The sequence below is a fragment of the Pseudophryne corroboree genome, chromosome 6 (genome assembly GCF_028390025.1).
Source record: "Pseudophryne corroboree isolate aPseCor3 chromosome 6, aPseCor3.hap2, whole genome shotgun sequence".
Lineage (NCBI taxonomy): Eukaryota > Metazoa > Chordata > Amphibia > Anura > Myobatrachidae > Pseudophryne > Pseudophryne corroboree.
Window position 1 is genome coordinate 237,731,424 of NC_086449.1, and position 15,342 is coordinate 237,746,765.

Genomic DNA, 15,342 nt, shown 5'->3' on the forward strand with positions numbered 1-15,342 from the left:
GATATATATGTCCCCACAGTGCAAGCTATGCCCCTATTGCCAGTGTCCCCACCGTGCCAGATATGACCCCAGTGCCAGATATATATGTCCCCACAGTGCCAGCTATGCCCCCAATGCCAGTGTCCCCACAGTGCCAGATATGATCCCCAGTGCCAAGTATACAGGTCCCCACAGTGCCAGCTATGCCCCCAATGCCAGTGTCCCCACAGTGCCAGATATGACCCCCAGTGCCAGGTATACAGGTCCCCACAGTGTCAGCTATGCCCCCAATGCCAGTGTCCCCACAGTGCCAGATATGACCCCCAGTGCCAGGTATACAGGTCCCCACAGTGCCAGCTATGCCCCCAATGCCAGTGTCCCCACAGTGCCAGATATGACCCCCAGTGCCAGGTATACAGGTCCCCACAGTGCCAGCTATGCCCCCAATGCCAGTGTCCCCACAGTGCCAGATATGACCCCCAGTGCCAGGTATACAGGTCCCCACAGTGTCAGCTATGCCCCCAATGCCAGTGTCCCCACAGTGCCAGATATGACCCCCAGTGCCAGGTATACAGGTCCCCACAGTGCCAGCTATGCCCCCAATGCCAGTGTCCCCACAGTGCCAGATATGACCCCCAGTGCCAGGTATACAGGTCCCCACAGTGCCAGCTATGCCCCCAATGCCAGTGTCCCCACAGTGCCAGATATGACCCCCAGTGCCAGGTATACAGGTCCCCACAGTGCCAGCTATGCCCCCAATGCCAGTGTCCCCACAGTGCCAGATATGACCCCCAGTGCCAGGTATACAGGTCCCCACAGTGCCAGCAATGCCCCCAGTGCCACATATAGATGACCCTCCCCCCCATCCCTTGTGCTGCTCACCGCGCTGCTGCTGCTGTCTGTGAGGGGAGGAGAGTGCAGCGTGCGCCTCTCCTGCCCCTCACTCTCCGGCGGCTGTGTCCCTCTTCAATTATGCACCGGTCCATGAGCCAATCAAAGCTCGTGGACCGGCAGCCTTAGCTGCCGGTCCGCGAGCTCTGATTGGCTCACGGACCGGCGCTGAATTGAAGCGCGCCGCCGCCGGAGAGTGAGGGGCAGGGGAGGCGCACGCTGCGATCCCCTCCCCTCACAGACAGCAGCAGCAGCGCGGTGAGCGGCACTGGGGACAGTGGAGGAGATGCGCCCCCTTGAGGCCAGGAGCCCGGCGGCAGCCGACTCCACTGCCTCCCAGAGTTCCGCCCCTGGGGTAATGCCATGTCAGGTGTGTGAGGATAATACTCTGTTGCTGTTTCCTTCTACATGTTATGCTTAGAACATTCCACAGCTTGGATTAAGAAAATTTTTCCAGTCTTCAGAACAGGGACGTACCTCTCTGTATCGTTATTCACAGCTTGTATAGCCTCCAGCCTTTTTCTCTTACTGTATATCATTTTCTATATTGATGACCCCTAAATCTGCCTCTTTTCCCCTTATCTCTTCTGTTTTATCCTGATCTCTTAAAACGCACGATGGGCAAATTGCCTCTTTTCAACCTTAATTACTATGTTACTATATTACTTTTTTGTTTTAGTTTCCTCTTTCTATCAACTCTGTAAAGTTGTGAAATGATTTGTATCAGTCTTTTATTTTGTAACTTGTTTGTTGTCTTTCCTTGTACTGTGCTATGGAATACTTGTAGCGCCTTAAAAAAAAAAGGAAAGAAAAAATAATCCTGTGTGTCCAACTGTCTCTCCACCATCCACACCTGGATGTCCCAATGCTACCTAAAGCTCCCTCACCATTGACAGCATCACATACTTGCAAGTCCGCATAGCCACTGCTTGATTTAATATGCTGCCCTCAAGTTCCCTCCATACATCCGGGTGTGGTATAACAGATAGACAGTAAATAGATAGACACCACATGTTAGACAGTCAACAGGTCGACAGGGTCAAAAGGTCGACATGGTCATTATCTCACTCCTTACCTACTGTAACCTTTTCTTATCCAGACTTTCCCTCACCCATCTACCGCCACTACTAACCATCCTAACTCCAGTACAAGACTGATCTTCTTCCCATGAAAAAATACACAGTACAAAAGGTCAACAGTCAAAAGGTCAACATGAAAATGGTCGACATAAAAAAGTAGACACCATTTTTTTAAATTTGTGGGGTATGTGTGTATAGTTTTGTCATATGGGACCCACAATTGTAAAAATACATCCCCTCGCGGGGCTCGCTTCACTCGCCACGCTTCGGGCCCGGTGGCTCGCTACTCTCGCCACAGGTTTATAACCACATGGATAAAGAAGGTATGAAAAAGTCCAAAAACATGTAAAAAAAACCAACTATCTACCTTTTCTATGTCAACCACTTTTATGGCGACCTTTTGACCCTGTCTACCTTTTGACCCTGTCGACTTTTTGTATGGTCTATCCTTTTCATGTCGACCTTTTGACCATGTCGACCTAATGTCTGTCTAATATATGGGGGGAATTCAAATGTTTGAAAAGTCGGTTGGGTGTCTGTTTGTTCCTGTCTATTAGATAGGAAAAAAACAGACACCCAACTGACTTTTCAAACAATTGAATATCCCCCATGGTGTCTATCTATTGACTGTCTTAGTAGACACTGTCTGTCTGTCTGTCCATCTATCTATCGTCCGGATACCCATACATCCAGCCCCTCACACTGTCATGTTGCCTCCTCCACTTTTATAACACAGTGCTAGCCTAGAATATGTCCATTCTTAATCTGGATGTGTGGCCAAAATCATTATCCATACTCTCATTATCTCACTCCTTACCTACTGTAACCTTTTCTTATCCAGACTTTCCCTCACCCATCTACCGCCACTACTAACCATCCTAACTCCAGTACAAGACTGATCTTCTTCCCATGCTGCATCACTCTGCGCTCTATACTGGCTCCATATAAAGTAGCTCCAGACACTTTTTAATGTTACTAACCTTGTGAATTGTTGCAAAACTATCTAAAGACATTATCGTTTATGTAACAGTAAATTAGAGACATACAAAATAATATGATTCATACTGGAATAATAACTGCAACGCTAGTTTATTAGTTGACAGATCACAGAGACATTCTTGTCTTATTTTATACTGAATGTTTTGGGGGCTGAGGCTTTTGTCAGGACACTTAACTCTTCTGTTTGTACAACACAACCCCCTTACTGCAGCACCATTCTATACCTAGCAGGGAAATGCATTTACCATATGAGCTCATGGCTACAAAGAGCAGCTTCCTTCGAGACTTGGAAAGGTATTGGTGCCACATAGTGAATATGTGTTTAGAAAACAAATAAAAAGTTACCGATGAGAAAAGCACAGCACCAACTGAGCGTTTACAGAGATGCTCAGCACAGTAAAATACTTACAATGTCTGACATTTCGCTTCTTCTTTGTCCACGCAAGATGCTGTGGAAATAATTAAAGCAGAGGAAATACCATAAAACTAGTTAAATAGTAACAATTTTTTTTATGACAAATAAATCAGTCAATCTCAACTTGCTATAATATTAAAAGCAAAATAAATATTTCTACTAACCAATTCCCAGCTGCTCACATCACCATATATTACGGTAACCAAACATTGCAATTTTTCTGGTATACCACTAGTGGGTGTAAGTATATAAATGATGTTATTAGTTGTGAAGCGCCTTCATCTACCAATTCAGCGGGCAGAGGTTGGAAAACTGTGTCGGTAACTATTTTGGGGCTACAGGTCACAACTTTAAGTTGTGTATCTTTTTGTGCACAGACAGGGGCCCCATTACAACATATTGAAGGGGCCCTGTCCCAATGCTTCTAGAGAGAGACACCTCTCTGCAGCAGTTATTCATTTTATGCCCCATAATTCGCCCTAGTTCATTTTCTGAGCCACAGTAGTGCCTTAGGTCACATTATGTCACATTGTAGGGCTGCCAGTATATATTATGCACCACACTACCCCCAATTCACATTATCACATACAGTGCCCTAGTTCATATTATGCCACATTACAGTGCCCCCATTTTTACTGTGCCCTTCAATTCAAATTATGCCACGTTATAGTGCCTCCACTTCATATTATAACACACTATAGTGCCTCCATTTCATATTGTGCCACATTAAAGTGCCCCAGTTCTTATTGTGTAATATTATAATGCCCTACACATTACACTGAGCAGATCATATTATGACAGATTACAGTGCCCTCCAGTTCAAATTATGCCACATTACAGTGGCCCCTTACATCCACTACACACTCTCACTGAAAATGTAATGTTACACAATTCAGGCTGGGCAATAGGTTAGACCCCAGCCAGGCCCCCCTTAGCCTCTGGGCCCCATACCAGTGGCACTACTGCACCCACTATAGTTACACCCAAGTGTACAGGTACACTGCAGCAGTGTAGCAAAGGGGCATCAAAGGTGACACCTGTTCTTCCAGTGAGACCCATAGGTAACTGTAAATATACAGTCTGGCAGGCAGGGGTGTAACTTTGTGGGTCCCATAGCAAAACTTTAAGGGGCCTCCCATCTCAGGTCTTCACCAGAGTGGCTATGGCTAGTGCCACACAAGAAGCTGCATCGAAGTGACAAGTGGCAGGGAAACTTTGCTGAGCAGACTGCCAGTGAAAGCGTGGGGTGAACACATATATACCCATCACCCCCCACAACACTGTGAAACTGCAAAAAAAAAAAAAAAATCTGCACAGTATAGTGGGTTGATTGTGGCCCCCTAAGACCCATAGAATTGTACCTCTAGCACCCACTATAGGTCCGCATCTGCTGGCATGGTATTCTGATATTTGTAGTTCCACAGCATGTACTGTAGACAGTCACAAATTTGCAGCTCTGTCTAGCTAACCAACTAGGTGTCGGGATAAGGATGTCTGTATTCTGACTGCCGGCATCCCAAGCACTGGGATCTGATACTGTCCCCTTGTGTTTAATAGCAATAAATATGGGTAGAAAGAATGCTTGCTTGGCACGATATGCTGAAACTTGTAGTTCCATAGTAGCTGAAGTAAAATGGGTTGCCTAGGCCTCATATCAACTATAATGGGCCAAAATCCGAGTTGAAATGAAAGTCTGACATACTGGTTCTTGCATTGGGTGCATAAACCTAAATACATATATTTGCCCATCTTTGCAACCGCACCACCCCTTACCATCTCCAAGATGTCACAGTACGGTGGCGCCACCTACCATTACTTTTACATGCTGCTATCCCATGACTTTGGCACTTCAGTGTATATACAGTAAGTATATGTAGAATGTGTCATGGCAGCTTTAACACTGTATGCTTGACCTAGAGCAGTGATGGGGAACCTTTGGCACTGCAGCTGTTGTTGAACTACACATACCAGCATACCCTGCTACAGTTTTGCTCCTTGGCTATGCTAAAACTGTTGAAGGGCATGCTGGGATGTGTAGTTCAGCAACAGCTTGAGTGCCAAAGGTTCCCCATCACTGACCTAGAGTATTCTTTAAGTTTGCGATCCAACCTCACACAACTAGTTAAAAGACATTAATCAGCAACTATCTTTTGCAGTCTTTAAATGGAAACATAGGGCCTAATTCAAAGTTGATCGCAGCAGCAAATTTGTTAGCAGTTGGGTAAAACCATGTGCACTGCAGGGGGGGCAGATACAGTGGCGGAACTAGCGCAGGTGCAACCAGTGCATTGCATCGGGGCCCGACGTAGTGAAGGGGCCAATATCTGCAAGCATAACATTGAGTCACACTGACACATATGCTGCCACCAGCGCTGAGCCGCCGCCCACCTGCCTCCTGTCTCCTCCCAATAATATACCACCGAACTTGCTCTGCGTCTGAGCCCGGCTGGAGGGAAAGGGAGGTGCCACCCTCCCCTCCCCACACCTCCCCCTTCCCCTTCCTCTGCCTATGCTCACTGCATTGCTTGGGCGCCGGGGATCATATGATCCAAACTTGCTCTGCGGTGCAGTCTGCGCCGGGCCGGAGGGAGGAGGAGGTGCCTCTCCGCTCCTCCACCCTTCCCTTCCTCTGCCTATGCTCACTGCCTGGGTGCCAGGGATCCAGGCCTGGCGACATGGGGGGGGGGGGGGTCAAAAGGGACATCCCTCCCGGGCCCTGAGCTTCAACTGGGCCCCATCATTTGCTATTGTCCGGTTGGTCTCTGCTTTGTTGTCGTCATTACGCATGCGGCGCACACCACCCTGCCATCCCGTTACTGTCTGACCCATCTGCTGCTGCCGGGCAGCAGAGCAGCAAATACCGGCTACACTGACTGTGTGAGTCAGGGCTCATTATAGCAGCTGCCTGCAGCACTACTTCTGTCCATCCCTACTCTCTATGTGCCTGGATGACACCCTCACAGCCTCACTGTCATATACTATGTCAAGGTACTGACATATCTTCCTATATAAATGTGTGTGTGGTGAGCTCTATGTGTGTGTGTGTGTGTGTGTATATATATATATATATATATATATATATATAGTAGCGTAGGGCCGGCACTCCTCGGTAAGGTAATTGCTGCGCTGGTGCCCTCACATGTACAGCTGTACAATCATATAGAGTCCAACGTGCAACACTCAGCTATCAAGAAAAAACACTGGAAACCAGTAGCGTATAACAACGTTTCAGTGCCCGTAAGCACTATCGTCAGGTTTATAAAGCATAAACAAACCAGTTACATACCTTTTATACATAACCACCCGTGAACACTGCCATGCCGGGAGTCCCAACGGCTCCTCCTCCTTTCCGGCTGCGGCTGATGACATCATCAAAAAGTGACTCCCATCACCATAGAAACACATAAACAAGTAGCAGCCGTTCTAAAAGGTATAATAGTTGTAATAGTACACATCACCGGTCTTTTATAGCCATAGTTACTACAAATGCCTTATAATTAAACATAATAATCATACCATCAAAAACAGCTATAGCTCAAATATTCATTTAATCCCCGTGGAGATAGTACATCTAGCCGATGTATCCACTCAACCTCCCTCTGAATCAATAACCGATTACGATCTCCCCCTCTCATAGGTTTTTTGACCCAGTCAATCATACGATATCTGAGGCTAGACACGCTATGCTTGAATTCTGCAAAATGACGAGCAACTGGTTGCTCTGATTTTTTATCACTATTTAATGCGGCCCTAATCGCCGACCGATGCATCGCCATACGGTCCTTAAATCTCCCCTGGGTCTTACCTATATAGGAAAGCCCACAAGGGCAGATTATTTGATAAACAACATAGCTGGAATTACATGTTAGATGATGATGAATTAGGAATTTTTTTCCGGTATGAGGATGGTAAAAAGAATCCCCTGAAATTAAAAAGCTGCAGGTGGTACACCCACATCTGAAGCAATCCAAACCTTTCTTCGAAAGAAAGTGTGAGGGTCCTGCGTTTTCACACTTGCTGATGTCTGCACGTACTAGAAGGTCCCTAAGGTTTTGTCCCCGTGTATAACACGGCATAGGATTTACATTCTGAAATGGCAGTTGTTGGTCTGATTTTATTACATGCCAATGTTTTTTAATTACTGTGCTTACCTCACTAGATTGTGTATTAAACTGAGTAATTATGGGCATGCGTTCACTCTCTGCCTTCACCTCAACTTTTTTTAACAGTGTGTTGCGATTTATTTGCAACACTCGCTCTTTAGTATGAGCAAGTAGATTCTTGGAATATCCTCTAGCACATAACTTCTCAATTAACAAATCAATCTGTTTAATAGCCATACCTCTATCAGAATTGATCCTCCAAATTCGTAGCATTTTCAGTAAACCCTATTCCTGAACAACTAAGAAAAATTATCCCAAAGTCGACATTTGATCCAAATACTAACAACCCCAGTCTTAAGACATTTATACGTCTAGTAGATAAAGAAATTCAAAGTGTGACAGTACGGCCAAAAGAGATACACCCTAATTTTACTCCGGATGAAAGGAGAGCCATACAAACTCTCTCTAAGAACTCTAATTTAATTATACGACCGGCAGACAAAGGCGGGGCGATCGTCCTACAGGACCTTCAAGATTACCGCAAGGAAATTTTACTTCAGCTAAATGATGGGGAGACCTATAAAGAATTACCTGGAGACCCAGTTGATATGTTCCAAAAAGAATTGGGGTTAATTTTGTCAACAGCGGTACAAGAGGGCGTTATAGAGCAAAAATTGGATGATGCGCTATTACCAAAGTACCCCATAGCCCCACTTTTATACACACTCCCCAAGATACACAAGGGGATAACCCCTCCACCGGGACGCCCTATTGTCTCGGCAAGAGGATCTTTGTCACAGTCGATATCCACTTATTTGGATTCGATTCTTCAGCCGTTGGTGCAACAGCATAAGAATTTCCTTCTGGACACAACTATGTTTCTGAACAAACTGACCACACTGCACGAGATTCCGTAGGGTTTGTGGATGATTAGTGCAGATGTGGTCAGCTTGTACACAGTTATACCTCATAATATCTGTTTACAGGCTGTAAAATGTTTCTTAATAGATAGTGGGATTTATAATCTGTCATTTGTGGAATTTTATTTGACTCTTTTAGAGTTTACTCTCAAAAATAATTATTTTTTGTTTGACAAGAAATATTATATACAATTGAGCGGTTGCTCTATGGGCTCTGCCGTACCCCGGCAATAGCGAACATTTTTATGTTCAGTGTTGAACAAAAATTATTCTTTTCTGATGAAGATGTGTCGTCAAAGATTGTCTTATATACTCGTTTTATAGACGATTTATTTATTGTTTGGTCAGGATCTAAGGATAGCTTCTGCAATTTAATTGAAGGTAATAATGTAGGTGAAGGTCCAATTAAATTCACTTTTCGCATGAGCTAGGAATTTATAGATTATCTTGATGTAGATATCAAATTGATCGGCAATCAATTTGAAACCTCGGTACATGTGAAGATGACAGATAGGAATACATTATTACAATATAATAGCTGTCACCCGGTAAAATTAAAAAATTCCCTTCCGTACTCACAAATGCTACGAATTTGGAGGATCAATTCTGATAGAGGTATGGCTATTAAACAGATTGATTTGTTAATTGAGAAGTTATGTGCTAGAGGATATTCCAAGAATTTACTTGCTATTACTAAAGAGCGAGTGTTGCAAATAAATCGCAACACACTGTTAAAAAAAGTTGAGGTGAAGGCAGAGAGTGAACGCATGCCCATAATTACTCAGTTTAATACACAATCTAGTGAGGTAAGCACAGTAATTAAAAAACATTGGCATGTAATAAAATCAGACCAACAACTGCCATTTCAGAATGTAAATCCTATGCCGTGTTATACACAGGGACAAAACCTTAGGGACCTTCTAGTACGTGCAGACATCAGCAAGTGTGAAAACGCAGGACCCTCACACTTTCTTTCGAAGAAAGGTTTGGGGTGCTTCAGATGTGGGTGTACCACCTGCAGCTTTTTAATTTCAGGGGATTCTTTTTACCATCCTCATACCGGAAAAAAATTCCTAATTCATCATCATCTAACATGTAATTCCAGCTATGTTGTTTATCAAATAATCTGCCCTTGTGGGCTTTCCTATATAGGTAAGACCCAGGGGAGATTTAAGGACCGTATGGCGATGCATCGGTCGGCGATTAGGGCCGCATTAAATAGTGATAAAAAATCAGAGCAACCAGTTGCTCGTCATTTTGCAGAATTCAAGCATAGTGTGTCTAGCCTCAGATATCGTATGATTGACTGGGTCAAAAAACCTATGAGAGGGGGAGATCGTAATCGGTTATTAATTCAGAGGGAGGTTGAGTGGATACATCGGCTAGATGTACTATCTCCACGGGGATTAAATGAATATTTGAGCTATAGCTGTTTTTGATGGTATGATTATTATGTTTAATTATAAGGCATTAGTAGTAACTATGGCTATAAAAGACCGGTGATGTGTACTATTACAACTATTATACCTTTTAGAACGGCTGCTACTTGTTTATGTGTTTCTATGGTGATGGGAGTCACTTTTTGATGATGTCATCAGCCGCAGCCGGAAAGGAGAGGAGCCGTTGGGACTCCCGGCGTGGCAGTGTTCACGGGTGGTTATGTATAAAAGGTATGTAACTGGTTTGTTTATGCTTTATAAACCTGACGATAGTGCTTACGGGCACTGAAACGTTGTTATACGCTACTGGTTTCCAGTGTTTTTTCTTGATAGCTGAGTGCCGCACGTTGGACTCTATATATATATATATATATATATATATATATATATATAGTTTATACTGTATGTATAGTATATATATATATATATATATAGTATGTGTGTGTATATATATATCTACACACACACTATTTGTGTGTGTGTATATATATATATATATATATATACACACACACAATTTTTTTTAAAGCCACTCTATACTTTATTAGGAGTGGTCAAGGCAGGGTGGGGGCCCCCGGAGATATTGGTGTACCGGGCCCCAAGATTTCTCTTGCCGGCCATGCAGGGGTCATCTGATGTTATGCCACGGTCTAGTGACCATACAAAATATCTATGGGAGGGAGGTGAGGACGAGCAGAGGCACACACAGCCGTTTCCCTAAGCTGCAGAAGCAGCCCCTGAATAGCCATGCATACCACTGAGGCAAGTAATTTCCTGCAGCCCATGTGTGGATATAAAACGTGTAAGGGGCGCTGTTACTGTGTGGGCATGCAATATGTCAATGGCGCTGTTACTGTGTGAATTAACCTGATCGCAGCGCTGTAAAGAGTTGCTAGCAAGCGATCAACTCGGAATGACCCCCATGGTTTTGCCCAACTGCTAACAAATTTTCTGCTCTGATCAGGTCTGAATTAGGCCCACAATACAGCCATCCACTGCTTCTACTGTATATGCAGGTCTAAACAGGTTACTTATAAATGAAGCCCACAAACAATCATTGCTATTTGTATAATCCCTTTCTAGTTAAAAAAAAAAAAAGCAAAAGCTGAACATGTGGAAAGACAGTGAAATATAGCAACAGAAATGGCATTTGTCACTTGGGGTTCTTTCTCCGCTATCTGCCTAACATGTCAGCAGGAAAGGGCATAGCTGCACACAATCCTGTAACACATAATATAAATTGTACAAGGATGTTAGGAAGGATTTGTACATGTATAAGTAGCATTCATTTCTTCCACACACTCCAGAGATATTTAAAGCACTGTTGGCATTTAAGGAAATTAAAATGATGTCCTGTAAATCTATCAGTGTTCTGCATATATGCCAATGTCAACTGAAACAGATCTACGCATATTAAATATAACCAGATGACCACAGGAAAGCAAGATAATACAATTATATAATAATACACATGACACTTACCCATGGCTACTAGACATAAGCATAGTACAAATCAATTACACTGTATGTTTTATACAGATGCAGGGCACTACACTTACCCAATATCACATGTCTACTGGACACACTGTATAAAGAAGCATGGCACTACACTTACAGAATGTAACATGGCAACTGGACATGATCATAATTCAGTTTTCTTACATTCTACACAAAAATACTGTACAACAGTGTGGTAACCGGCATGACCAGACCTGATCATGTAATGCTGCTGCACCCTATACAGGCACCTGCCAACACAGCCTGCGCACTAGATATAATCATAATACAACCAACATGACTACTCCACTTTTGGCTGAAAAGTTTTCCATGTTTCACCAGCAGAATTTGGACTTCTAGTTTTCCAGTCCTATCCCTCCCTCAGCATACTGCAGAAAGAATTGTCCATTGTACCAGCTCATAGACCATAAATTCATGCAATGCAAATTTACATATGCATAAATACCACGTCATGGCAAAACCAAAGCATAACCGGAAGATTGTATTGCTAGGAATTTGCACAAGGCCCTTTCTGCCTAGAATTTCCATTTGCGGGGAATTTGGTTGTGACCAGGGTTATTGGGTTATTAGTAATTGCTAAATACAGGAACTTTGGTTTATGCAAATATTCAAATCTTATGTATAGCTCTATACGGAATATATAGTATTTACCGGTGGACAGGATGCCGGCTGTCAATATCCTGACAGCGGCATCCTGTCCGTCAGAATGCCGGCAGCAGGGTGAGTGCTAAGAGTCCCCTTGCGGGCTTGCTGCACTCGCCATGCTGCGGGCTCGGTGGCTCGTTGCGCTCGCCACAGGATCTGTTCCCACTCTGTGGGTATCGTGGACACCCACGAGCATACTTGCCTACTTTTGAAAATGCATTTCAGGGAGATTGTGAAAGTGACACCTAACAGCGCGGACGTGTACTGCTACATCTGAGAGGCGTGTCATGAAAATGACTTACATCCAAATGTAAATGAGCCCCAAAGTTAGTAAGATCTATGTGTTGAAGAAAAGACACAGATATTTTGCAGGATTTGTTTGTGTATTGTGTTTTACAAGAGGTTCCATATACTGTAAGTGGACAGGAAAAACCTTATTTAAAATGCATGTAGCCATAGGTATCAATGTGCCTTATAACCAAAGCATGGAAATGGCACTGATGAGTGCATTTTAATGTATGTATTTCTGATTTCTTCCCCCCCCCCCCCCCCCCCCCAAGAATGTAACAGCTGCATAATGGGGATAAGGTGCAATCAGGGAGATTGCTGGTCCATTCAGGGAGTCAGGGAGATTGCTACTATTTCAGGGAGTCTCCTGCAGAATGAGGGAGGGTAGGCAACTATGCGCCACGAGTGTGAATAGCCCTGTTGTAGCGGGATTCCGGCTGTTGGTATTGTAGGCTGTTGGGATTTCTGCATCGGTATCCTAAACGCCGGGATCTCGACAGACGCCATTTTAAATGCGACCCCTCTATACAAGAATAGTTGGAGGCTATAGATTCTCCTTGAGGTTATTCCCATGCTATTAAATGCAGAGATTTACTTGAAGAACAAAAGGTTTTGATAAGCAATGTGAAACAATGACTACATAGATTGGAGCAAAAAAAAATAACAGTTCATTGTCTGCTTAACAGAACGTGTGTTCCTCTATATAGCCTTGACTGATAAATGAGCTCTCTCTTCAGACAGAAAAATGCATCTGTTTCCTGTTCTGCTATGTATCATTATTATAGCTGATAATATACAAGGTCACAGGAAACTGATAACCAAATACTGGATCTTAAAAAAATAATCACACATTTCACACAATGAACTTTCAGTTTAACCATGAAAAGTAATTGAAATAAATCATACTTACCGATGAACAGCAGTGAGCAAAACAGCAATGAAAGTCAGTGTTGGGATATGATGAACTTGAAAAAGTTAATAAATAAGAAAAGTATAGCTGCGATGGATGGATTGTAGTCACGATGTGTATGCTTGGAGGACGCCAGCCCAAAGCTTCTATAGTCATCAGGTTGGGATTAGGCGTCACAAGGCATTACTCAGTCAGGCTTATTAATTAAATCAGCACAGAACATTCAAGAGATGCCATTAGATGTTGCAGAAAGGGAGGAGACAACAAGTTGAGTGGGATTTGGAACAATAACCCTTTGCCTGGTCCCCTGGTCTCCTGAGAACCATTCATTAATACACCTAAATGCTGTGCGTTGCTAAAACTGTTAAGTAATGTCTATCTCTGAACTTTGTCTTGTAAGTATAAATCAGAGCATAGGTTTAACCCCTTTACACTGCTTCTAATCCAGGGAAAAAAGGAAGAATTAACACACTCTTCATTAATGCACGCCTTCCAGGAATACACAATCTCACAAAGGGGCATGGGTACAGGGGAAGCCCCCGGCGGGCCCCATTGCCCAAGGGCAATCCTCTAGGGATTTGGTTCCAGACTGTGCACTGGAATTATACATTATACATATGTTACATTATATTGCACAAGGCTATGGTGTACTTTCTACAGTGCATTGCTCCTATTAATCTGGTGCAGAAGGCTGGTTACACCCCTAATTATGGGCCCCTATCACTGCATTCCCCCAGTAGGCCCTTCGTGCTACAGTCCGACACTGGCTCCTGTCATTTTACCTGTAACATGGTAGATAGAAGCCTATTGGCTGGTACTTTATCTCTCTCCAAGCTTTGATACATATCAGGGATCTGCGGTGAGCTAAATGGGTCAGGAGGCACTGGCTTTCACCAGAGCCAGATTTACATGAAATATATGAGCTAAAGGGTAAATGTGGGCATTACACACAGGTGCAGCAGTACAAGCCCATCAGGGGGGTACTGCGGGCACAGTTGTCCCAAGCCCTGCCTCTCTAACAGGGAGGAGAGGGCCTGGCTGGTCATGCCGCCGTCCGCCTGCCCGCCGTGATGCTCCGCCCACTTTTCATTACCGAGTTCTGGCACTGTCACAGGAGGGGGAGAGGATGCAGCAAGCTTCTATTGTAAACATCCCTCCAAAAATGGCCGCCGCCTTAGAGGAGACAGTTATTAAAGATACTAGAGGAGGCACCTCTAGTAACTTTAATAACTGTCTCCTCTGAGACGGCGGCCATTTTGGTAGGGACTTTTCAATAGAAGCTTGTAGCGTACTCTCCCCCTCCTGTGACAGTGCCAGATCTCTGTCATGAAAAGGGAGCAGAACTACATGAAATGGAGGGGGCGGAGCTATATGGTACTAGGCTGCTACCATATCTGCTACAGCTCCGGACAACCTATGATAGGTAAATTGAGGGTAGGGATGACCATCGGTGGGGTGTCCATCAATGGTTGCTATCGATGATCCATCGACGATAACCATCGATGGTACACAAACCATCTATGGTGACTCATTGATGCTTTGCACCACTCCATGGCCACCACTGAAAGGTGCTGACTGGTCTGCGGAACAAGGAAAAACAGGGGTGGGGCTTAGTGGGTGTCGGGGGTGGAGCTATGCTCCGTGTACCGGCCCCACATTTAAAAAAAAAGTATTTGGTTATACCTTTCCATCTGGTTCTCCTCCATCGATGGCAAAAGTACATCGGCCATAAACCATCAATGATTTTGAATCATCGATGGTCAATGGACATCCCTAATTGAGGGAGAGTGAGTGGGAGAAAAAAAGTGTATGTGTGTGTGTGTGTGTGTGTATGTGTATGTGTAAGTGTGTGTGTGCGTGTGTGTGTGTATATCTGTGTTGGACATTTTCTGAGTTTTGATCAGAAATGTGCCTCACCTGTCATACACTTTTTACTCCAGAGTTTTGGCTATAAAAATTATTAGAATAACGCAAAGAAGATATTTCAAACATATTCTTTGTATTTGTCATATACTCTGGCACAAACGTTAGTATGACAGGAAAGGCTCTGCCTCACCCCACCGCACGTCACTGATACATATGTCCCACAGTAAGAATTGCAGGTTAAAGATCTCCAGTGATAAAATGTAGTAAGACATGTGAGCATAGCTCCCAAC

The 15,342-nt window shown here is 44.0% G+C and overlaps 1 protein-coding gene across 1 annotated transcript in view; it reads right to left on the reverse strand.

The window, feature by feature from the left end:
- RLBP1 (retinaldehyde binding protein 1) overlaps positions 1 to 13,608 on the reverse strand; it is a 69,988-nt gene extending 56,380 nt beyond the window's left edge. The window contains exons 1-2 of the mRNA XM_063925782.1: positions 13,187 to 13,608; positions 3,358 to 3,397 (exon numbers count right to left, since the gene is read on the reverse strand). Of these exons, the coding sequence (XP_063781852.1) occupies positions 3,358 to 3,369 (12 nt within the window). The 5' untranslated portion in view covers positions 3,370 to 3,397; positions 13,187 to 13,608. The remainder of the gene's footprint in view (positions 1 to 3,357; positions 3,398 to 13,186) is intronic.
- Between the last annotated feature and the right edge of the window lie 1,734 nt (positions 13,609 to 15,342).